Consider the following 25,429-nt stretch of genomic DNA (forward strand, 5'->3'; position numbering starts at 1 on the left):
ATTCGAGTACGAATTCTCTCCAACCTAGAGAGGATGATGTAGATCAGAGCGCTTGGGACTTCATGAGGAAGACTCGAGCAGATGTAAGCATTTAAAGACCCCAGAGGGTCAAGACAAGAGCACAAACATGCGCAGAAGGGCTGTCAAAGCAGTCGTAGGGACCACCGTTCGATAGCCCGTCCGAATGGGCCTCTTTCGGAAACTCTCCATAGTAATTCTAGAGGCATCCATTTGATGCCCCGTTCGAAGGCCGCCCGGACATGCCACTCCTCTGGAAGTCCCATACTAAAACCCGAGGCGTCTGTTCGATAGCCCTTTGAACGAAGGCCATCCGGACAAGCCACTCCTCCGTAAGTCCCATACTAAAACCCGAGGCGTTCGTTCGATAGCCATTCAAATGCCTATGTTTATCTTTTAGTTTCATACTTAGTTTAAAGTTTTATTTTAGGACTGTCCGAACGGAGGTTTGTTCCATTTGAACGGCCAGTTGTGCGTACTTTAATTTCAGTTATTTAGTGACCGTCTAAACGGAGTTGTGCTCCGTCCGAACGGCCAGCGTAGAAGTCAAAACCGACTTAATCTCCTTTTACCGCTAGGGTTAAGAGTTTGGGGCTAGAAGTACATGCTTATAGCCTTCAAAATGTAACTTATCATTATTATTCCGTTTTTATTAATAAGAAGCCTTAGAGTTGAGTTTCTTCAATATTTTCCTTAGAAATGGAGGATATGAGCATGCTGAGGATCAATTCATCCTGTCGAGCCTATCGGAGAGTGTCTAGGTTTGAGGCAATGGTGAGGGAGCCATCGCTGACGGTGGAGGTGTTTAGATATGGTGTGGTGTTAGTGCCAACAAAGCCATAGAGATCATGCCCTCGAAGGTAGGGTTCAATTTGAGCATGCCACACAAGGAAGTTTCCTTTGTTTTATAAAAGTTGGTTTTGGTTACAAAATGGAAAGAGAAGACATAATTGATTTAGATGAATTTCTGTTTTTCTTCTTGAGATGTTATAGATAGCCGTTGGGTAATTGATTTCATGCCTTAAGATTGTTGATGCTAGCCGTTTGGGTGATTTGAATTTCCTTTCTTGGTGCTATCCGTTGCTTGAGTATTGTTTCTTTGTTGAGTGTTTTTTGTTGTGGATTCGTTTGTTCATTACAAACAACGAAATATTCAGGACCATTAAATAAATTCTATCCCAAACAAGACAATAAATTTATAAACAACGAACTTACTAATTCTCTCTATTTTGCATGTATTATTGGAGTAATTCTCAATGTAGTTCTTTTACTTCTGTTCTTGATGGTTTAGCATGTAGAGTAGAATAATTCTGTTATTTCTTCTCAAACAAAAATAATATTGATAATCATATCTCAACTACTTCATAGATTGCACACACTTTGAATTTTCTCCACACATTCACAATGCAAGTCTAAATTAAGGTGTTATTTGTTAGTCAAATAACAGTACAACCATGTTGATTAATTTTACCAGGTAAATTTACTATAAGACATAGGAGAAGGAATTAACAAAACCAAACCTAACCAAGAAGCTAATTACAATATAAGGATTTGTCTTCTAAATTACGTTTTTTTTTTTTTTTTTTTTTTCACTTCTCAATCAAATATTTTAATCCCAGAATATGTACCTAAATTACAGCATCACATCATTCTTTTGAATATACCCTATATATTTTATGAAGACATCCTTATAGTAATGCTGTCAACAGAGGAGAAATGCAAAAATACAGCGATCTCTAGGTAGGCATGAGAGCAAGTATTGATTTTACAATAAGTAAATGCAAGTCTATGACATGGGGAAAAAATAAAAATTATAAGATAATAGACTATTAAATCGTCTCTTATCTTACAAGTTTAAGCTGATAAGAAGATGTAAATTTAATCATGTAATTAATAGTTAAACACTCCCCTCACATTCAGGCTCAAATTCTCTTTTAAGAGGTGTCCTCAAGAAGTAGCTCAATCGGCTGGGGACCATCCCTTATAAAACGGAGGTCACTAGTTCGAATCCCCCATCCTCCCTCCTATGGACATGTCCAAAAAAAAAAAAGAGGTGAGACCCAACGAGACCTAACACATTGAATATTTAATTTAAATTATGGGTGAATTAACAGAGTTAGGTTCAAACTTAGGACCTATGGTGTTGATACCATATCAAATCACTACTTGTCCTAAAAGTTCAAGTTGATAGAAAGATGTAAAATCAACCATTAATCAATACTTGAACATTGGCAATTGTTAGTTGTGACTCTAGAAAGTTAGTCACATCAAATGGGTGGGTCTCACATTGGATCTTTATTATAGAAATTAGACTTTATAAGTAAATTTAGGGAGCTCTAATTGTGTTTTTTTTCAAGCGTAAAGGGCAAAGGTAATTAGCGTTTTTCCTAGATTAATTGTTACACTTTTTTTTTTGTACTTTTTCTTCTTTATTTGATGCGTCATAGTACATATCTTTGAATCAGTCTAGTATGTTCAGTCTTGTTGCTTAATGGTTCTTTATTTTGAGCAGCTGGCTGTACCATATCTCTCACACACAAAATGGTATGTAGCAGGATCTGAATAAAACGATCTAAGTACATACACAATGACATATTTTGTTATAAGTATATAACCTATTTCTATAAGTAGAAAGATGCATAAGAGAGAGAGAGAGAGAGAGAGAAAGAGAGAGAAACCTTGAGCTGTCGTAGTGGTGGAGCTTTCCATTAGCAGAAAAGACAGAGCTATTAAAGCTCAGCCCTTGTCCTGTTGATCTTCTTGATCAGGAACTTTCTTTCTCATCATTTTCTGGGAAAAAATGTCCGACCCTTTACATCAAACAAACCAATTTATCAGTCCCCAGTTGTTTTCTAAAAACAAATTAGAGTGAGAGAGAGAGAAAAGATTTTGTAAAATTAAAGAACCACACTGTACTTGCTCCCAAAAAAAAAAAAAAAGGAAAAATGAGAAAAAAAAAAAAAAAAGAAAAAAAAAGAAGAAGATAAAATTCAATCTACCTCTTGACACAAAATCCTTTCAATTCTGTAAATTGAAAATGTAGAGAGAGAGGGAGAGAGAGAGGAGGGAGAAGAGAAAAAGGAAAAAGATGGGTTTTTTGCTATTAAAAAAACAAGGTATATATAACTTAAGAGCCGCATTTTGCCAGGAATCTGAAACAAACGCTACTTTGCACAAGCACTGTGGAGGTGAAGAAGAAGAAGAAGAATGAAGCATACCAATCCAAGCAAAGAGTGGTGACAACGATGGACCAGAATTTGTTTTGCTTTTCTTTCTTTCAAGGTTTTCGTGGTTTGGAGCGATGTTGACATCTCACACAGGACCAGGCACAAAAAGCCGCCAATCGTTATTTCTTAAAAGACAAGAAAGAGAGTGTACAAAACAGAGCCAACAGAAGTAAGAGAAAACTAGTTTGGTGTCGGAAAGTAAAGGAAATTAATTAATTCAACAGATAATTGAATTGGCTGGTTTTTATTTGTTATTATTTATTTTATTTTATTTTATATGGTGAGTTTTGATTTCCGTGCAAATAGCCATTATGACGTGTTTGTACCCTCGTGCCCGCCATATCAACCCCAAATCTTTCCGTTTTAGACATACTTTGTGTAAACTTTTATTTTATACATAAGAAAAAAAAAAGAGAAATATGTTTAATGGAATGTAAATAAATTGGGAGACAGGATATACCGCTTAGTGCTTAGGAAAAGAGAAGACAAGTGCACGATCTTTTTTTTACTATTGTATTTTCTGCCTTTCAGTGAGTTTTGTTTTGTGTATAGAGTTGGTAATTAGTGTTTGCATGGCATATTTTGAGTTGATTTATGAGTATATCATTGCATGAATCGGCTATAAGTTAACTTATTTAATTAAACGGATCAGTTAGATTTTTTAATTATAATTCGTTAGTTTTGTGTTTTGTTCGTCTTGAGTTTGTGAGTTGTGTCAAAAATTGTAAATCCATATGTCGCATGTTGGGTTCAAGTCATATCAAGAAAGATGTATAAGAATATAGGTCAAGTAAACCCAATCCATTTAATTAAACGAGTCAGACCCTTCAACTTTAATTCGTTAATTTGATGTTAGATTCGTGTCAAGTTTGTAAGTCATGTAAAAAGTTATCAGCCCTAATTTTGTAGTCAAGAATAAATTTCCTTCGAACTTTTTAATAGTTTCATAATGTTAAATCACAACTTGTCCCAAAACCTTAAGCTGATAGGAAGAGATAAATTTAATCATTTAATCAACACTTTCTTCCAAAGTTGTTAGAAAGTGATTAAGCATGATATTATGGAGGTCTTTTTAGATTTCTATGTTCATAATAAGTTTGAAAAGAGCCTTAATGCCAAATTTATCTCTCTTACTCTGAAGGTGCCCTGGGCTTCTAATCTAAAGGACTTCCATCCTATTAGTCTTGTAAGTGGGATTTACAAGATTATTGCTAAAGTCCTTGCCGATAGGATGATAAGGGCTGTGAATAGGGTTATCTCGAAGCCTCAGAAAGCCTTTGTCAAATGAAGGCAAATTATGGACTCAGTACTTATTGCCAACAAATGTTTGGATAGTTGTATCAAATCTGGTGAACTAGGGAAGCTTTGCAAATTGGATATGGAGAAGTCTTATGATCATATCGATTAGAAGTTTCTATTGTATTTACTCAGGTGATGTGGTTTTGGGAGAAATTGTGTTGTTGGATAGCACATTGCATTTCATTAGTTCGTTTCTCCATGTTGATAAACGACACTCTATCCAGTTTCTTCAACAGCTCTCAAGGGGTGAGGCAGGGTGATCCACTGTCTCATTTTCTGTTTGTAATTGTCATGAAGGCATTTAGCAGAATGATCATTGCTACCATTAAGCGGGTTTACATTTCTCATTTATTGTTTGCAGATGATACTTTGGTCTTTAGTGGGGCAAACTCTAATCAATTTCATTCCATTCGAGCATTACTTGTATGCGGTCTCTGGTCTAAAGGTGAATTTGGCCAAGTTAGTCTTGGTTCCGGTAGGCACAATGGATAATGTGGGTGATTTGGCTAGTTTTTTGGGTTATGGAACGTTCTCGTTGCCGTTGAAATATCTTGGCCTCACTCTAGGGGCTTGCTTCAAGGCTAAGTCCATATGGGATGACATTGTGGAAAAGATTGCATGCAAATTGACTAGTTGGAAAAGGATGTAGCTTTCTAAGTATGGTAGGGTCACTCTTATTAAGATTACACTTTCCTATCTACCTACTTACTTCTTGTCTTTCTTTCATATGCTCGCTACTGTATAAAGAAGCTTCAATGTGATATTTTTTGGGGTGGGATAAGCGAAGAGTTTCAGTACCATCTGGTCAATTAGCCCAAGGTTTTTTCTCCTATCTTCGAGGGTGGACTAGAGATTCAAAATTTGAGAGTGTCCAATCGAGCTCCATTAGAGAAGTGGCTATGGCGCTATGTGCATAAGAGAAAAGCCTAGTAGAGAAATGTGTTGGACGCCAAGTATGGTTTTGAGTGGGGTGGGTGGCACTCCATCGATACATTTGGCCCACATGGGGTGGGGCTTTGGAAGTATATTAGCAGGGGGTGGTGGTGGTTTTCTAGCTACACCAGATTTGATCTAGGAGATGAGTCCAAGATTAGATTATGGGATGATGTGTGGTGTGGACATTTGACTCTCAAGGAGTTTTTTCAGGCTTATAAAATATAGCTAGTGTGAAAGATGCGCATATTGCTAATAACTTGGATTTATTGAGTGGTTCCCTCCGGTGAAATGTTAGTTTCATTTGATTGGTCCACAATTCAGAGATGGATGTCCTAGCTTCCTTCTATACATTGTTGTATTCCTACATATTGAGAAGGGAAGGGTAAGATAAGATTTGGTGGGTTCCATCTCGCAAAGGGAAATTTGATGTTAGATCCTTCTATAATATCCTTGTCTGTAAAGAGGCTACCCATTACCCTTGGAAGAGTATTTGGCGGACCAAGGTTCCTTCGAGAGTGACTTTTTTCATCTGGACAGCAGAGCTAGGGAAGAGTCTTACCTTGGACAACCTTAGAAAGAGACACCTTATCGTGGTCAATAGATGTTGCCTGTGCAAATCGGATGGGGAATCTGTCGATCATCTTTTCCTCCACTGCGAGATTGCCGGTGCATTATGGTATGTTTATTTTCAGCCATTTTGGGCTATCTTGGGTTATGGCTAATAGTATGACGAATTTGTTTGCTTGTTGGTGGAAGGGAGGACATCCTTAGAGTGCTATTGTGTGGAAGATGGTTCCCCTCGGCCTTATGTGGTGATTATAGAGGAAAAGAAATGCGAGATGCTTTGAGGACTTTGGAGGAGCTTACGTCATATTTCTTTTTTACTCTTCTCACTTAGACAACTGCTTGTTGACTCTGTTATCATTAGTTTTTTTTTTTTTTTTTTTTTTTTTTTTTCTTCTCCTAATTAGGTGTTCTCTTGTATACATCATTTGTATTAGGGTTACGCCCCACTACGCTTTTTGATATATACAACATTACTTATATATATATATATATATATATATATATATATATATATATATATAAAAAAATAAAAATAAAAAAAATAAAACCTCACATGTAGGCTCAATCTCTCTTTTAATAGGTGATACTCAACATATGAAATATTCAATTGAAATAGGAGATAAATGATAGAGTCTAGTCCCTCCTAGTTGGCTTTGCAGGAGAAAGGGTCCAATGGTAGGAGCAATCTCCCTCTCGGTGATAGCAGGGACTCTCCTGAGTTAAGCTACTATAGTGGTTGATTTTCTGGTAGTAGATCGACCATAGACATACAATGCCATAATGGGACGACCTTCCCAAAACAAGTTGCAAGCAATAACCTCAACTTACCACCTGTAGATGAAGTTACAATGTAGTTGGTGAAGTGAAAAGTGATCAAGTGGTAGCCCAAAGATGTTATAACACCACAATGAAAGAGTAAACCAGGAAGGAGAGTTTATTTGTGAAGATTAGCTACAACAATAAAAATTGCAGAATGGGGAATAGTCGAAGAACTAAAAGAAGTCCTAAATGGAGAACAGGACAGAAAAGTCAAAATAGGCTTTCAATTAACCCCTGAAGTTCGAGAGGAGTTGATCAACTTCCTCCAGGCATATAAAGATGTGTTTGCATGGTCTCATGAGGATATGTTGGGAATAGATCCCTCGGTAATTGTTCACTAGCTTAATGTTGACCCAATAGTAAGACTTGTGAAGCAGAAAAGAAGAAAGTTTCGCTCCCGAACGAAATCAAGTAATAGCGGACAAAGTGGAAGAGTTGCTCCAAGCAGGATTTATTGAGGAAGCCCATATCCAGTTTGGCTTCCAAATGTAGTACTGGTAAAGAAGCCCAATGGCAAATGGCAGATATGCGTGGATTTTACGGATTTGAACAAGGCATGTCTGAAAGATAGTTTCCTGCTTTCTCAAATTGATTTTTTTGTCGCTTCAACAGCAGTCAGCAGGGCATGATCTCCTTAGAGTTATGGACACATTCTCGAGGAATAATCAAATCTATATGTACGAGATTGATTGGGAAAAGACCTGGTTTATAATTGATCAGGGATTGTATTGCTTCAAAGTCATGCCATTTGGGCTCAGAAATGCAGGGACTACGTACCAGAGACTGATAAACAGAATGTTCAAAAATCAAATCTGGAGGAATATGGAGGTGTTTGTGGATGACATGCTGGTGAAAAGTAATTGATTTCTTGCCTTGTTGATGCTAGCCGTTTGGGTGGTTTGAATCTCCTTTAATTTGTTGGTGCTAGCGGTTGCTTGAGTGATTGTTTCTTTGTTGTGGGTTCGTTTGCTCATTACGAACAACTAAATATTAAGGCCTATTAAACAAATTCTCTCCCAAACAAGACAATAAATTTATAAACAACCAACCTACTAATTCTCTCTATTTTGCATATATTATTTGACTAATTCTCAATGTGGTTGTATTACTTCTGTTCTTACTGGTTTATCATGTAGAGTAGAATAATTATGTTCTTTCTTCTCAAACAAAAATAATATTGATAATCTCAACTACTTCATAGATTGTACGCACTTTGAATTTTCTCCACACATTGACATTACGAGTCTAAAGGTGTTATTTGTTAGTCAAATAACAGTATATACAACAATGTTGATTAATTTTACCAGGTAAGGAGAATGAATTAACAAAACCAAACCTAGCCAAGAAAATACAATATAATGGGATACGTATAAATTGTGGATATCAATAAGACGGCACAGTTCGGTGGGTTCAAGATAATGATTTGTCTTCTAAATTACACTTTTTTCACTTCTAAATCAAATATTTTAATCCCAGAATATGTTCCTAAATCATTGCATCACACCATTCGTTTGAATAAACCCTATATATTTTATGAAGACTTCTTTATAGCAATGCTGTCAACAAAGGGGAAATGCAAAAATACAGTGATCTCTAGGCATTAGAGCAAGAATTGAAACACCTAATTAAAGTTTTACAATTAGTAAATGCAAGTCTATGACATGGGGAAAAAAATAATAATTATAAGCTAATAGGCAATTGTAAGTTGAGTTCAACCACCACTTATTTTATAAGCTTAACCTTATAGAAAGATGTATATTTAATTATTTAATCAATACTTTAATACTCCCTCTTACATGTGGGTTCAAACTCCCTTTCAATAGGAGAGAGGCCAAACACGTGTAATATTTATTAAAATGGAGAGTGAATGATTAAGACAAGGTTCAAACTCATAACATTTGATTATGATATCATGTTAAAATACCAATTTTCTTAAAAGCTTAACAAGTTGTGAACTCTAGAAAGTTAGTCACACATTGAACGGGTGGGTGAGTTAAAAATTGCGCGTTAGTGTGAGGGCTTAGGTTGATTCTTATTATGTGAAATTATACTCAGGTTGATTCTTATTATGTGAAATTAGACTTTATAGATAAATGGAGTGAGCTCCAATTATGTTTTTACAGCAATAGGGCAAATGTAATTAGAGTTTTTCCTAGATTAATTGTTACACCTTTTTTTTTTTTTTTGGTATTTTTTCTTGTATTATTTGATGCGTCATAGAACATAGGGAAAAATACAGTTTACCCCCTTGAAGTTTAAGGGGTTTTTCATTTTAACCCCAAAGTTCAAAAATTGGCAATCTACCCCCCTGAAGTTTCAAAAATTGACAATTTAAACCCTCCGTTTAATTTTTCCGTCTAAATGGACGAAAATCTATGAAATTACATCATTACCCTCAGGCTTTGTTTTAAAAAATTTTCGTCAAATTTAACGGAAATTAGTAACAGAAGATTTAAATTGCCAATTTTTTAAACTTCAGGAGAGTAGATTGCCAATTTTTGAACTTTGGTGTTAAAATTAAAAAACTCTTGAAACTTCAGTGGTAAACTGCATTTTCTCCTAGTACATATCTTTCAATCAGGCTTGTTGCTTAATGGTTCTTTATTTTTTAGCAGCTGGCCGTACCATCTCTATCTCTCACACACAAACAGATGAAACCATCGGAGAATGCATGAATAAAACGATCTAAATGCATACACAATGACATATTTTGTTATATGTATATAAAACCTGTTTCTATAAGTAGAAAGATGTGTGAGAGAGAGAGAGAAAGAGAAACCTTGGGAAAAGACAGAGAGCCATTAGAGCTCAGCCCTTGTCCTGTAGATCTTCTTGATCAGGAATTTTCTTTCTCATCATTTTCTGGGAAAAATTGTCCGACCCTTTACATCAAACATGCCAATTTATCAGTCCACGGTTGTTTTCTACAAAAAATAAAAAGTTATAGTGAGAGAGAAGATCTTGTAAAATTTAAGAATCACACTGCACTTGCTTCCAAAAAAAGAAGAAAGAAAAAACAAGATAAAATTCAATCTACCTCTTCACACACAAAAATCTTTCGATTCTGCAGAATTCTGCAAGTGTTCTACTGATCATAAAGCATTTCTGTAAATGTAAAATGGAGGAAAAAGGAAAAAGAAACATGGGTTTTGCTAAAAAAGAGTACATATAATTAAAGAGCCGCATTTGGCCAAATTTAGCCAAGAATCTGAAACAAACCCTACTTTGCACAAGCACTGTGGAGGTGAAGAAGAAGAAGAATAATTTGTTTGCTTTTCTCTCTTTCAAGGTTATCGTGGTTTGGAGTGATGTTGACATCTCACACAGAACCAGGCACAAAGCCACCAATGGTTTTTCTTAAAAGAGAAGAAAAGAGAGTGTACAAAATAGAGCGAACAGATGTAAGAGAAAACAAGTTTGGCGTCGGAAATTAATTAATTAATTAAATGAGAATCTGAAGTAATTTTAGGTGGTCTTGTGTTTTAATTGTGTCTCACTAAGAATGATGTGGCTATAAAATTTATTTTTTGATCAAAATTCAACAATGATCAATCAAAAGTCCAATGGTAATTTTATTAGTCACATAAATTTTAGTGAGACACAAGTAAGATACAAGTAAACCATCTAGAATTACTCCCAAATTTGTGATTAAGTGGGTTCGATGGATAATCAAAGGCTATGTTTGGCAAAAGAGTGAACTTGAGGAAGTGGGTCGAAACAGTAGTAAATTTGATTGATTTGAGAAAAAAAGTAAGAATATTTTGTATAAAAAAAAAAAGTTTTATAGTAATTTTTTTTATTTGAATAATAAAAAAAAAGTATGATATTATGAAAAAAAAATATATATATATATATATATATATATATATTGGAATGAATTTTAAAATAAATAGTAGAATTGATTTTTAATTTTTTTCTCCTTACCAGTACGGTCCTCCGGCAAAATGTGCCAAAGTGGCTGCTTTTTATGGGTTATTACTTATTTTATTTTATTTATTTTATATGGTGAGGGTTTGATTTCCGTGCAAATAGCTCTTATGACGTGTTTGTACCCTCGTACCAGTCATATCATCACCCCCAAATCTTTCTGTTCGGATTTACTTTTTTGTGTAAACAATTATTTTATACATTTTAAAAAAATGCGAAATATGCTTGTGGACTGTAAATAAATAAATATCACCTAGGCACTTAAAAAAAGGAAAAACTTCAGAAATTCTCCTTGAACTTTCAGCCGTTTTGACATACCTCCTCTAAATTTTTAAAACTCTCATTTAGGCCTCCTAAACTTTGGTTTTCTCTCACTTTGGACATTTTTAACGTTAAAGTCAAACAATTTGACTTTTTATACCCATTTTACCCTCCCCAAAACTACATCGTTTTGTGTCCTAAAATTACAACACCTACCCAGCCCAAAACGACGTCGTTTTAGGCATTAATTTTTTTTAAAAAAAAAGTAAAGCAAAATAAATAAATAATTAAAAAAAAAAAAAAAAAAAAAAAAAAAAAACGAAATCAAGGGTGGCTGCCAAAATGAGGTGGCCAGACCACCCCATTTTTGGCCAAGGGGGTGGCTGGAGCCACCCCTTGGCTGATCTGGGGGTGGTCGAACCACCCCCATGGCCAAGGGGGTGGTCCGGCCACCCCCTTGGCCAAAAAAAACACAAAAAAAGGGGGGATTGGGTGCTTCACCACCAAAGGGCTGGGGTGGTTTCAGCCACCCCATACCGGCTGAAACCACCCCCAGCCCCTTGGGGGTGGTCCGGCCACCCCCAAATGCACCCGATCCCCCCTCCCTCCTTTTTTTTTTTTTTTTTTTTTTTTTGGCCTTTTGAGGGTGGCCGGACCACCCCCATGGCCAAGAGGGTGGTCCGGCCACCCCCAGACCGGCCAAGGGGTGGCTCAGCTACTCCCGATTTCGTTTTTTTTTTTTTTTTTTTTTTTTTAATGTTATGCTCAAAACGACTTCGTTTTGGGTTGGGTGGTGATGTAGTTTTGAAGGCCAAAACGGTGTAGCTTTGGAGTCCAAAACGACGTAGTTTTGGTTGAAGGTAAAATGTGTATAAAAAGTTAAAAGGGTCCAAAGTGAAAGAAAACCGAAGTTCAGGGAGCCTAAGTGAGATTTTTGAAAATTCATGGGGGATATGTCAAAACGACTGGAAGTTCAGGGAGGCTTTTTGAAATTTCCCTAAAAATAAAAAAAATAAAAGGTTAATAATTAAGGAGACAGCCATTAGTACAGCTCGGGAAAAAAGAAAACAAGTACACGGTCTTATTGTATTTTCAGCCTTTCAGGGAGTTTTGTGTAGAGTTAGGCTTGATCATAAGGGTGTGATTTTTTTTGTATTTTTTTTATTGTTTTTAAAATTGTGAATATTGAAGAAACAAATATATGAAAATATGTTTTGATATTTTAATAAAATTGTAAAAAGTAAAATGAAAAATGAAAAAAAAAATTGGGGTGGTTCGAAAACCACTCTTAAGGTTGGTCGAACTAAACTTTAGAGGTAATGTCAAAATAAGTGAAAATTTAAAACAATTTTATGAAGTTTCTTTAAAAAATTATGCTGCGAATTTCTCTAGTTTTTTTTTTTTTTCACATAGATAAAGAGTTTGTCAATTATTGAAAAAAAAAAGGAATAGAAGGAAATAAAATATCTTCTAAAAATTAAAGAACCAAACTGCACTTGCTCCCAATAAGAAGGACAAATTTAGAAAGATCTTTTGCAAGTGTTCTAGCGATAAAGCATTTCTGTAAATGGAAAATGTAGAAAGAGGGGAAAAGAAGATGGGTTTTGTGTTACGAGAATGGAGTTTGTTGAAATAATGAAGATGTGGAAATATGACCGGAAGCAAGAGAGAGAAAGAACACAAAAAACTTTAAAGGGTGGTTCGGTGTTAAACACCTACGTCTACCACTCGGAATACTCCTAAGAGTTATATTGTACTCATTAACTTTTTTGTCTACAATACAAAGGTTCATATTTATATGGTAATGTTTAAATACAAGTATAGTAATCAAATCTTATTGATTTTATTACAATCTCAATATTTGATTATAATCAACTCATAAATAAAGAATATATGATATCAACATAATTATGGAATATACAGAAAATATATTCTAACATCCCCCCTCAAACTCAAAGTGGAATATTCTGGAACCTTGAGTTTGAAATCCTAAACAATGATGACGACGGTGGCGGAGACCGAGAATTAGCCGTAGATGGCGGAAACTACTTGAGGAGATAGAGGCTGGCGGGCGGCTAGCGGTGGCAAGTGCCTAGTGAATGCCGACAATGGGCCAAACTCCAAAAGGAGCCGACAACGGGCTAAGGCTAACAATGAGCCAAACTTCAAAAGGAGCCAATGACGGGCCAAAATCCAAAAGCGCCCGACAATGGGTCATGGCTGACAATGAGCCAAACTTCAAAAAAGGGCCGACTTGGGCCAAAACTAAAAAGAAAATGAACCAACTTGGGCTGTTATCAAATCGGCGCACCGAACCTAACCGGCTCGTGGCTCGCGTGATAACGCATGGAGGAGCATGGCAGGTAGATGTAGCGGAATAATGAGATTATTGGAGAGAATACTCGAAAATGTTAGTGACGTTGAAGGCCACAAGAAAGTGGCTCTCATACCAAGTGTTAGGTGATCTTGGGCCTCTCTCAGCCCCAAAAGCTAGCTCAAGAGTTGAAGCTTTCCCTCACACTTATAAACTGACCACCAGCCCCTTCTTAAGCCGATCTGGGATAACCCCAACAATCTCTCCCTCACACATTAGGCCCTGGGTCAAAGCAGCGACAACCTGTTTCTCTCGTGGACTGTTGGGCCAAGACTTGTTAGTAAACCTGGGCTCTAATACTAGTGTTAGAACACAAATAACTTTACGGGTGATTCAGTGTTTGACACCTACATCCACCACTCGGAATACTCCTAAGGGTTACATTGTGCTCATTAACTTTTTTGTTTACAATACAAAGGTTCCTATTTATAGGGTAATGTCTAAATACACGTATAGTAATCAAATTCTCTTGATTTGATTACAATCAACTCATAAATAGAGAATATATGATATCAACATAATTATCGAATATACGGAAAATAATATATTTTCTGTATATTCTAACAAAGTTTATGCAGAATAATTATTAATATCATGATATATTAAAATATATAATACGGTAGAATATTTTACTGTGTTTATTTTTATTTGATATTGATATTGTCTTTATTTTATTCCAGATAAGAGTCTTGATGACTCAACTCTAATTTATATTCCAATAAGAGATGATGATTCAGCCCAAGAAAATATTGTAATAGTTTTCATATTTAAATGCAATTATGTTATGAATAAAGTAAGCAGAAAATTAATTCAAACCTTGTGTTTAAAAAGGTTTTAGGTTCGCTTCAATGAATCTAAAGGATTTAGGTTCCTTCAAAACTTAACAATCTATCCCGTTGCGTGTATGTAAAGGTATTCATGAAACATTGGTATCAGAGCCAAGTTTGATAACAGATCAAATAATGGATCGTTTGGAGCAACAAATTGATCAACTTCAAAACATGGTGAAACGTATGATTATGAAGATGGAAGAAGCTAATGCCAAATTGGATGGAGTTCTTTGCGAACAACCCCAAACACCACCCAATTCGACACCCTCACGACCTTCCTTGGCCATAGCTACACAGACCCACTTGCCTAGTCAACTTCGGTTAACATCTATTAATAGGCAAACGACTATGTGTTATGACGATCAAGCTCATATTTTTTATGATGTCCATCCAAACAAGGCAGATTTTACAATGGCTTTAGCTAGATCAAACAGAGGCTCTTGGTCAGCAAATTTCTCGTCCAAATCTTCTGCAAGGTCAAGTGGTGAAAGTAACATGTCTGGTGGAGACATTGAAATAGGCATGGAAATTAACATGGCACTTCCTTAGGATTTTGTGGAAGGTTATCTGCCACAAGTGTTTATAATCTTGGAGGTGGCTCAAGTAATCAAACATCAACACCATCAGGCGGACTTCAAGGCAGAATTATACCAAAAGATACAACTTTTAGAAAATCTTCAACAACTAACTCCGTTCATGCAACAGAGCCAAATCCATAAGCAAAGGGAGAGATTGAAAGTAATTGACCAGGAACATGTGAAAGAAGAGATGTTCTTTGATAATGGCTGATTTTATTTCACGCTTTACAAATTTCGTCCTTGACGACAATGACGTCTTCAAGGGGAAATAAATGTTACAAGAATGGAGTTTATGTGGAACAATTATTAATATTATGATATATTAAAATATACGATACGGTAGAGTATTTTATTGTGTTTATTTTTATTTGTTATTGTCTTTATTTTATTCCATGTAAGAGTCTTGATGACTCAACCCTATTTTATATTCCAATAAAAGCAGATGACTAAGCCCTAGAAAATATTGTAATAGCTTGCCTATTTAAAGGTCATTATGTTATGAATAAAGTAAGCAAAAAATTAATCACAACCTTGTGTTTGAAAAAGTTTTAGGCTCTCTTCAACGAATCTAAAAGTTTTAGGCTCCCTCAAAACCTAACAGTCTTTTTCGTTACGTGTATGCAAAGGTATTCACGTAACATAATACTATTTATGTAGTTCACTAAGTAGCTAGATGGGGGCACTTTTTGTGATTTGCACATAATTGGAACACCCCATAGTCAATTTTGGTGAAAATAGATTGAATCTTCTTTCGGCCTACAAGAGGAGAATATAAGATTTCTGTAACTTTCTGTTGTTGTGTTGCTTATTGTTTAACTCGAACTGGATGGAACTCATTGGAGTTGATCTTTTTTCTTTTTCTCTTTGGTTTCTTTTTGGAAACCTTTTTTCCACAGTTATTTTTCATCTAAATCTCCATGTTTTTTAGGAAGCCTGTTTAGACGTTTGATAGGGGTATTCATACTCCCGATGGTAGTATTCATCACCAGTATGCACCGCAGCAAGGGTTTTTTCGGACTCCATTCGTATCTTTTTTTTTTTCCTTTATGATCTCATTCCTGTTTTTTGAGATCTGTCTGGTTTGGGGTTTAAATAAGCTTGCATTTCTTTCTTTTCTGTCCTCTGTAACCTCTTTGTTTGAATGATCGTTGGTTTGTTACCCAAAAAAAAAAAAAAAAAAAGATTTTGATTGTGTTGCGCACCTAATCAACAGGGGAGAGCAACAAAGTCAGAGCATTAAATGCAATCCTAGTCTATTTTGAATTTGTGGAGAAGACTTAAAACAACTATTGTACATTGATATTTATTTTTGTTTTCTGAGCATGAAAAAGCTCTTACAACAGCCGTACTAGAGAAAAAGAGAGGGAGGAACACAATGCAAGAAATGTCATTAATGATAAAACGAACTCTTTGTTAAACACTGGATTTATTAAGTTTTGACTTTTAATGTATTGCATCTTTTGTTAATAAATTTTTACCTAATCGTCTTCCCCAATCAACATAAAAGAAACCACATAAATTCCTGTGCATATCATATATAATCTATTACACGTCAATTCCAAGTACCATACATGCATTACATACATTTTGGGTTACATTATGACATTGAACAAAAGAATACATCAGAGGATAATAGTTTAGGGTTTGAACCCACAAAAAAAAAAAAAAAAAAAAGTTTAGGGTTCGTAGGTTCAGTGAGGAGGGATATGAATGTCTTTAATTGGAAGTGTGGGAACAGATGTAAGACTAAATAATATATGAGAAAAGCAATTGTTTTGCATAGTATAGAGTTTTCTTCAGCACAATCACAATGCTGCAGATGCTATGGTTTCTATAAACATGCGGTATTGGTCCGTCATGGTGAGAAAGTTTTACTGTTTGTTCAACTTCTCACTTATGCAGCTGCAAATCAGAGGATAATTTGAAGAGTACTTCAAATTATTAGTCAATATATTAATACGAGTAATTCTATAAATCACTCTTGTGTCACTGAATGGGGTGGCTTTTAAAATCACAATTTGATCAAAATTCTATAATGATTAATCACAAACCCAATGATAATTTTAGAGGCCACATCACTTTTAAAATGACACAAGAGGAACATAAGAGTGATTTCTAATATTACTCAATTAATAGGCATCAAAATCACATACATTATCAGAATAGGCACCAGATGATAAAGCTAAAGAATTAAAACAATCTTTCTCCAAGACCAAGAATAATTCCCTAGTAGCATGACTTTCTAGAAACTTTTAATTCTGAGAAAATTTGAATTACACTCTTTATTGGGAAGACAAACAGAGGTCCTTACATAAAAAAGAAACCCTTAAGCTCACCAGTAATACAAAGTGAGAATCTAATTAAGTGTAGTGATATATTACTTAATCCACCATCCCATAACCTAATTAAGTGAATCCAACAACCCTTAAAAGTGCCATGACAAATTCCATCTCATAGAATAATAGTCGTTATGAAATCAACCTTCAAATCACACCTAGGGCTAGTTAGAAGGATACTGTCCCCAATCTGCCCTCCACTAATAGAAGTTGTTCCTTGCTTGCCAACAATATCACCAAGCACAATGCAAAAGCTATGCACTTAAGGATTTGGCTTACATTTGTTATTAAAATAACAACATGCATGTTGTAATGTAAGCATCGGTTAAGATTAAATCTTAAAGTTAACTTACTTTTAGAAGCTTTTAATAAGAGAGAAAAAATGAAGAAAGATTTTGAGAGATTCAATATTGACCATTGCTTAAACTAATAGCATGTAAGCTAGATCCATGTACTTAAATATAAATCGTATTACAACAAGATATAGATTGAAAGTCTTTCAATTAGGGATGACTTTTATGTTGGGAGATGAAGCGATTACGGAGTTTTTACTTAGAATACATTAATATACATAATTGAACACAACTCTAAGCTCTAGCCTAAAAGTCTAAGCTAATGGACTAAGGTCCACTTAGTTATATTAAGTACTATTTTCTTTTATATTTTCTCAATGTAGGACTCAACACTCACAAGTGCACTCACAACAATCTCCCCATGACTTGTAAGTCTTTTTACATTTTCAAGAGTGTCTCGCGTCAAGAGTTGTGGATGGCAGACACAACTCTAAACCCGACGCGTCCAGACACTCATCCCAGCGATTATGGAGTTTTTACCAAGAGTACATTAATATACATAATTTAATACAACTCTAACTCAAAAGCCTAAGCTAATGGGCTAACTACCATTTAGATATTAAGTACTCTTTTCTTTTATATTTTCTCAATGTGAGACTCAATACTCACAAGTCTATTCACAACATTTTAATCTCTCTAAGTAGTCTATCCGAGCAAAAGAAAGATTTCACCACTGCAATGACGTTCCGACCTACTAAGAAATTGGCCCTTTAAAACGAAAGACTTTTTAAAGAAATGGGCATTAAAACCATTCAGACTAGGAGCTTTGTTGTTGTTTAAGGATAACAAAGCAGATTTAATCTCCTCCTCAGAGATGTCGTTAGCCAATTCTTTGCATTAAATAGAAGGAATTCTACGAGGAACAGCCCCTCAAGAGCCTCCATGTTAATAGGATAAGACCTCAATGAACCCTAAGAAGCCTTGGAAACTAATTCAAAAAATAGAAACAATTTTGCTTCTGTCGTCCCAGGAGTTGCATCCCTACTCACCCGGTCGAGGAACATGATTTTTGCGTAAACAAACTTTCTTTTGTCCAGCTAAAATCTCCAAACTCCTTAAATGCATTAACCTATTAAAATTTTCATTACTTATCCCAAAAATTTAAGTTGATTAAAAATAATGAATTTAATAATTTAAATATTAATTCGAACACAAAGTATAAAAATAATACCGCGTGGAATATATTGCATACATCATATCCCAATGCAGGATGAATTGATTGATCTTTCTTCTCCTTCATAATACTCATGCCAAAGAAAGTTACAGTAGCCAAACAACCCAATATATATCTGCAGAACAATTTCACATATCTAAGACACGTACTATATGGAAATAAAGGCTGGAATCCGAGGACTAAAATATCGGTTACTTTGTACTATACCTTTGAAGAGTTTGATCCTTATTTAAGGGTTTGTTTGATAAATATTTCATGTCCATTATCTTTGCAACCAATGATCACTAGCTACCAACAATCCTGCAATTCGATAAGGGGGAACAATTTACACTTTCAAAGCTATATGCATGATTAGTAAGTGAATATGTATGCAACTAGAGTGACATAGACAAAACAACGGCATAAGAAGCTAGATTTATCCCTTTGGTAGAACAATTGACAGAGAAGAATTGTAAATATTAGCCATATGATTGTCACTCCAGTAGGTTATCTACATATCAATTGCATGGGGTCGGAGGCTTTATAGAGTGCGTAAATGCACAAGTTAGAACAATATATAACATCCTGCTAGTTACATGAAGTTGTCATGAAATCTAAACAAATGGATTTTAATCCACAATTAATTGTTTGACCACTATTATTGATTAAGAATAATAAACTTTGGAATTACTGGGAAAAGTTACCAGAATTTTAAGTTAGATAGATTCTGGTTAATTTCTACTCTAACAACCATCTATTTCTAGAGCTAACCCCAGCAAAAATGGAAGAGAAAGCAGAAAAAAGGGGTGAAGCCAAATAATAATGGATTCCTTCTTTTCCACAATCTCCTACACCACCCATGAAAGCCTTGATCATTTGCATTGACAAAATAAAAAAGCTAGAAAATGTTCAAGTACTCCATCCTCCTCATCCATCCTCAATGTTAGAACCAGACTTTTAGTTGTAAATTGTACTCTATATGATTTCCTTTTTTTTTTTTTTTTTTTTTTGGATGAATAAAAAATTTCATTAAGCTCAAAACTCAAAACCAACCAACAAAACATCCAGTTACAAGTCCTCACAGAGGACTAGAAATAACCAAGTGTTAAGGATTTAAATCCTTTTGATTAATGAGGATTTGATTTGTGGTTAATGTTGATTTGATTTGTTATTAATTACCCTTAATTCAAGGGATTTGTTTTGCATTTAAAATTATGTTAAAGCTCTATAAATAGATCATAAATCAAGGAAATATGTAGCCTATAGGGCTTTAATGTGTGGATATAGGTTATATGCGGAACCACCTTAATCTATGTGTCGTTCTTTCTTTCATTTATTTCATATTATATCCGCATTCTAAATTCTATTATCAAGAAGACTAGAAACCAAACTGCAGAACCTACAACAAAACCAAGTTTGCAGGCAAATTCTGCAAAGAACACAAAACAAGATTCTCCCTAGTCTTTGGAAACATTCATCTTCCAACAATTTTGGTTCGAACGTCCCAAAGATCTTCTTTAAAATCTACTCTTCTATGTTTGGCTTACCTGGATGCTTAAGCTCATTTCGAGTGTACCACAAAGTGTGCACTGCAGAGCCCAAAACCAGACGACAAAGCAGGTTTTTAAGTGATTTACATCCTCAATTACTGCATCCTAGCTGCAGAAGATCTTCCCATATCACAGGGGGATTAGCAACTTTAAAGCAAAGCATAAAAAACCTCCAAATTCTACCACAAAAACTGCACTCAAAGAATAAATGGTCAATGCTCTCTATTTGATTTCTTCAGAACAAGCATTGGACATCACCTTTCTATCCCCAATTCAGCAAACTATCCCCCGTAACCAGCCTATCCTTCATAACAAGCCATAAAATAAAAGCTTGCTTAGAGATAGCAAGAGGGAACCAAACCAGCTTCCACCAACCAATCTGCTCATTTTTCTCCCTTAGAAACTCCCAAGTATTTGAACTTAGATAGGTACCTTTCCTTGAAGCAGTCCAAATAGGTTTATCGCTAGGGACAAAATTGATTTCAGGGAGCCTTGCTTGTATTTCCACCAAAGCCACAAATCTAGTTGGCCTCCATAACCAATCCCCATTATGAATAACAAAAGAAAGTTTAGCCTCCACACTACTTTGAGCATCATAAACAGCCCTATACCCATATTTCTGCAACAAGATTCCAGAAGGATGCCAAAAATCCATCCATAGATGAATATTTTCCCCCCCTCAAACCTCAAGAAACTTTTGGCAACATCCCTCAATTTGAGTAACTTCCTCTAGCTCCAAGAACAATTTTGAGGGATGCCAACACTCCAGAAGCTCTTTTTTGTCAAAAACATATCTTTAATCCAGGCCACCCAAAGGGAACCAGAACTAGCAAAAAGGCTCCAAATATGTCTACGCATAGAGGTTTGATTCCAGACTTCTAACCTCTTCAAAACCAAACCACCCTCCTTAGGAAAACATACATTAGTCCAAGACACTAGCCTTTGCAGCCCCTACATCCTTCCCATTCCAAAGAAACCTATTTAACTTTTGCTCAATAGCCTTAAGAATTTTCTTGGGGAGAATAAAGATGCCTACACAATAGACTTGCAGGCTAGACAAAATAGAAGAAAGCAATTGGAGCCTGCCTGCATAAGAGAGACTCCTAGACAACCAAGAATCAATGCGAGCGGTAATTCTGTCCAACAATACCTCACAATGTGCTGCAAAAAGTCTAGAAGAAATGAGGGGAACCCTAATAAGGTATCTCATAGGTAGATGACCTTCTTCATCTGCAATTCTTCCATTAGACTTTGCTTAATCCTCTCTAAAATTCCAGAACAGTAGAAAGAACTCTTTGAAGGGTTGGCCTTTAGACCAGAAAGCTCCTCAAACTCAGCCAAAGCAGCTTTAATGATATTACTAGATCCCAACCTAGCTTCAGAGAACAAACGTAAATCATCTGCAAAGCAAAGATGAGTAAGCTTCATTTTCAAGCATTTATGATGAAACATGAAACCTAAGATAGCACTTGTATGATCAGCCATTATCCTAGAGAAGACCTCCATAGTTAGGACAAACAAATAAGAAGACAACGGGCCACCCTGCTTCAACCCCTTCTTCCCTTCAAAATATTCAACCAAAGTACCATTTAGGCATACAGAAAACCTAGGAGAGGTAATACACACCTTGATCCAACCTAGGAATTTTGCTGTAAAGTCAAAACAGTATAGACAATGAATCATGAAATCCCAGTTCACTAAATCATATGCCTTCATGAGATCAATCTTCAAAGTACATCTAGGATTCCCTTTTTCCTTTATGGTAATTTCTAACAATTTTCTGAGCCAGCAAGACATTTTCATAGATACTTCTAGAGGGAATAAAAGCAGACTGATTCATGCTTACTAAATCACCCAACAGAGGTAACATCATATTATAAATTATCTTGGTAATACATTTGTAAAGGACATTGTAGCAAGCTATAGGTTTGAAGTCCCCCATAGCAGAAAGGTTCACCTTCTTAGGAACCAAAGTAAGAATAGTGGCATTCACTTCTTTAAGTAGCAAACCAGAACCAAAAAAAACCTTTAATGGCTGCCACCACCTCCTTTCCAACAATAGACCAAGTAGACTTGAAGAAATCAGTATAAAAGCCATCAGGTCCAGGGGCCTTATTTGCTTTCATGTGGAACAACGTGTCTCTAATTTCTTCTGAGGTAACTTCCCTCTCCAACAAAGCTGCCTTTCTAGCAGAAATAGCCACAGGAATGAGCTGTCTTAGTCTCATTGAAGTCGATCTGATTAGTACCCAACAACTTCTTGTAAAAATTCTCAGCCACCTGCTTGATTTGCTCCACATCAACCACTTTATTACCCTGCACATCCCACAAATGAGTAATGGTATTCTTTGCATGCTACACCTTGAGAGAACGATGAAAAAAACTGTTATTCCGGTCCCCTGATTGCAGCCATTGATTCCTAGCCTTTTGCTTTAAAAAAGATTCCTCATCTTCTATTATGGAAACATAAGCATGAAGACACTCCCTCTCCTTAAGTAAACAGTCAGCCCTTCCAAAAGAAGCAATTACATCTTTTTGAGCTAAATCAAGGTTGTCACGAGCCTGCATTACTCTCTGCTTCAAGTTCCCAAAACAAACTAGATTTTGCTTGTTCAACACAGCCTTCATAGATCTGAGTTTCACATACAACTGATACATAGGAACCCCAGCAACCTGAATATTCCAGCCTTCCTTAGCCCAATCTAAGAAACCTTTATCCTCCAGCCAATAGTTATAGAATTTAAAAGGTTTAGGTCCAAAACTTTGAAGAATACCTACTAAAATAACAGCAGGAGAATGATCTAAAATGCCTCCAAAATGAAATTCCACAATAGTCTTGCCAAAGGAGCTCATCCAATGCTCATTTTCCAAAACCCTATCAAGCTTCCTTGCCACAAACCGAGGTTCCTCACTTTTGTTGGTCCAAGTGTGAAAGCAGCCACTAAAGTTGAGATCCAAGACCTCAAGATCATTTAAACACTGACCAAACTCCACTTCATAAGAATTCAACCTATTAGAGCCCCACTTCTCAGCCAAGTTCTTCACAACATTAAAATCCCCACAAATCATCTAAGGATTATTTGCAACTTTCACTTTCATAGAACCTAGATTGGATCAAAGCAACTTCCTATCCACACCTTTGTTAGCCCCATAAACAAAAGAATGAAACCAGCAAAAATCATTCTTAAGAGACTTAATGACACAATTTATGCTCTGACACAACTAATAAAGCAGTGTTCTATAGTCTCACAAGGATATGCCGGGAATAGATCCCTTGGTAATCGTTCGTTAGCTGAATGTTGACCCAATAGTAGGACTTGTGAAGCAAAAAAGAAGAAATTTCGCTCCCGAATGAAATCAAGCAATAGCAGATGAAGTGGAGAAGTTGCTCCAAGTAGGATTTATTGAGGAAGCCTAGTATGTCACCTGGCTTGCTAATATAGTGCTGGTAAAGAAGCCCAAAGCCAAATGGAGGATGTACGTTGATTTTATGTTTTGAACAAGATATGTTCGAAAGACAGTTTCCCGCTTTCTCGAATTGGTTTTTGGTCGATTCAACAGCAAGGCATGATCTCCTTAGTTTTATGGACGCATTCTTGGGGTACAATCAAATCTATATGTATGAGGCTAACCGAGAAAAGACCACATTTATAGCTGATCTGGGATTGTATTGCTACAAAGTCATGCTATTCGGGCTTAAAAATGCAGGGACTACGTACCAGAGACGGGTAAGCAAAATGTTCAAAAATCTGATCGGAAGGAATATGAAGGTGTATGTGGATGACGTGCACGTGAAAAGTAATAAATTTCTTGCCTTGTTGATGCTAGCCGTTTGGGTGATTTGAATTTCCTTTGTTGGTGCTAGCGGTTGCTTGAGTGATTGTTTATTTGTTGGATGTGTTTTCTTGCGGGTTTGTTTGTTCATTACGAACAACAAAATATTCAGGCCTTTTAAAGAAATTCTCTCCCAAACAAGACAATAAATTTATAAACAAACAACTTACTAATTCTCTCTATTTTGCATGTATTATTTGACTAATTCTCAATGTGGTTGTTTTACTTCTGTTCTTACTGGTTTATCATGTAGAGTAGAATAATTATGTTCTTTCTTCTCAAACAAAAATAATATTGATTATCTCAACTACTTCATAATAGATTGTACGCACTTTGAATTTTCTCCACACATTGACATTACAAGTCTAAAGGTGGTATCTGTTAGTCAAATAACAGTACAACCATGTTGATTGATTTGTTAGTCTAAAGTTTCTTTATTACGTGAAATTAGACTTTATCAATAAATTTAGTGAGTTCCAATTATGTTTTTCTATAGCGATAGGGCAAATGTAATTAGAGTTTTTCCTAGATTAATTGTTGCACTTTATTTTAGTACTTTTTCTTCTTTATTTGATGCGTCATAGTACATATTTTTCAATCAGTCTAGTATGTTTGTTGCTTAATGGTTCTTTATTTTGAGCAGCTGGCCAAACCATATCTCTCTCACACACACAAACTGATGAAACCATCGGAGAATGCATGAATAAAACGATCTAAATGCATACACAGTGACATCTTTTGTTATAAGTATATAAAACCTGTTTCTATAAGTAGAAAGATGCATGAGAGAGAGAGAAACCTTGAGAAAACATAGAGAGCCATTAGCGCTCAGCCCTTGTCCTGTAAATCTTCTTGATCAGGAATTTTCTCTCATCATTTTCTGGGAAAATCCGACCCTTTAAATCAAACAAGCCAATTTATCAGTCCACGGTCGTTTTCTACCAAAAAAAAAAAAAAATAAAACGAAAGAGAGAGAGGATGTTGTAAAATTTAAGAATCACACTGCACTTGCTCCCAAAAAAAAAACAAAAAAAAAAGAAAAAGAGATAAAATTCTATCTACCTCTTCAGACACAAAAATCTTTCGATTCTGCAGATCTTCTGCAAGTGTTCTACTGATCATAAAGCATTTCTGTAAATGGAAAATGGAGGAAAAAGGAAAAAGAAACATGGGTTTTGCTAAAATAGAGTATTTATAATTAAAAAGCCGCATTTTGCCAAATTTAGCCAAAAATCTGAAACAAACCCTACTTTGCACAAGCACTGTGGAGGTGAAGAAGAAGAAGAAGAATAATTTGTTTGCTTCTCTCTCTTTCAAGGTTGTCATGGTTTGGAGTGATGTTGATATCTCACGCAGAACCAGGCACA

General features: G+C 35.6%; 1 protein-coding gene across 1 annotated transcript; it reads right to left on the minus strand.

The window, feature by feature from the left end:
* Positions 1 to 22,583: 22,583 nt before the first annotated feature.
* On the minus strand, positions 22,584 to 23,297 carry LOC148586237 (uncharacterized). The gene has a single exon (XM_088515522.1). It carries the CDS (start codon positions 23,295 to 23,297, stop codon positions 22,584 to 22,586), a length of 714 nt encoding a protein of 237 aa, XP_088371648.1.
* Between the last annotated feature and the right edge of the window lie 2,132 nt (positions 23,298 to 25,429).

Source organism: Corylus avellana, chromosome 4 (assembly GCF_965113065.1).
Source record: "Corylus avellana chromosome 4, dhCorAvel1.hap1.2, whole genome shotgun sequence".
In the NCBI taxonomy this organism is placed as follows: domain Eukaryota; kingdom Viridiplantae; phylum Streptophyta; class Magnoliopsida; order Fagales; family Betulaceae; genus Corylus; species Corylus avellana.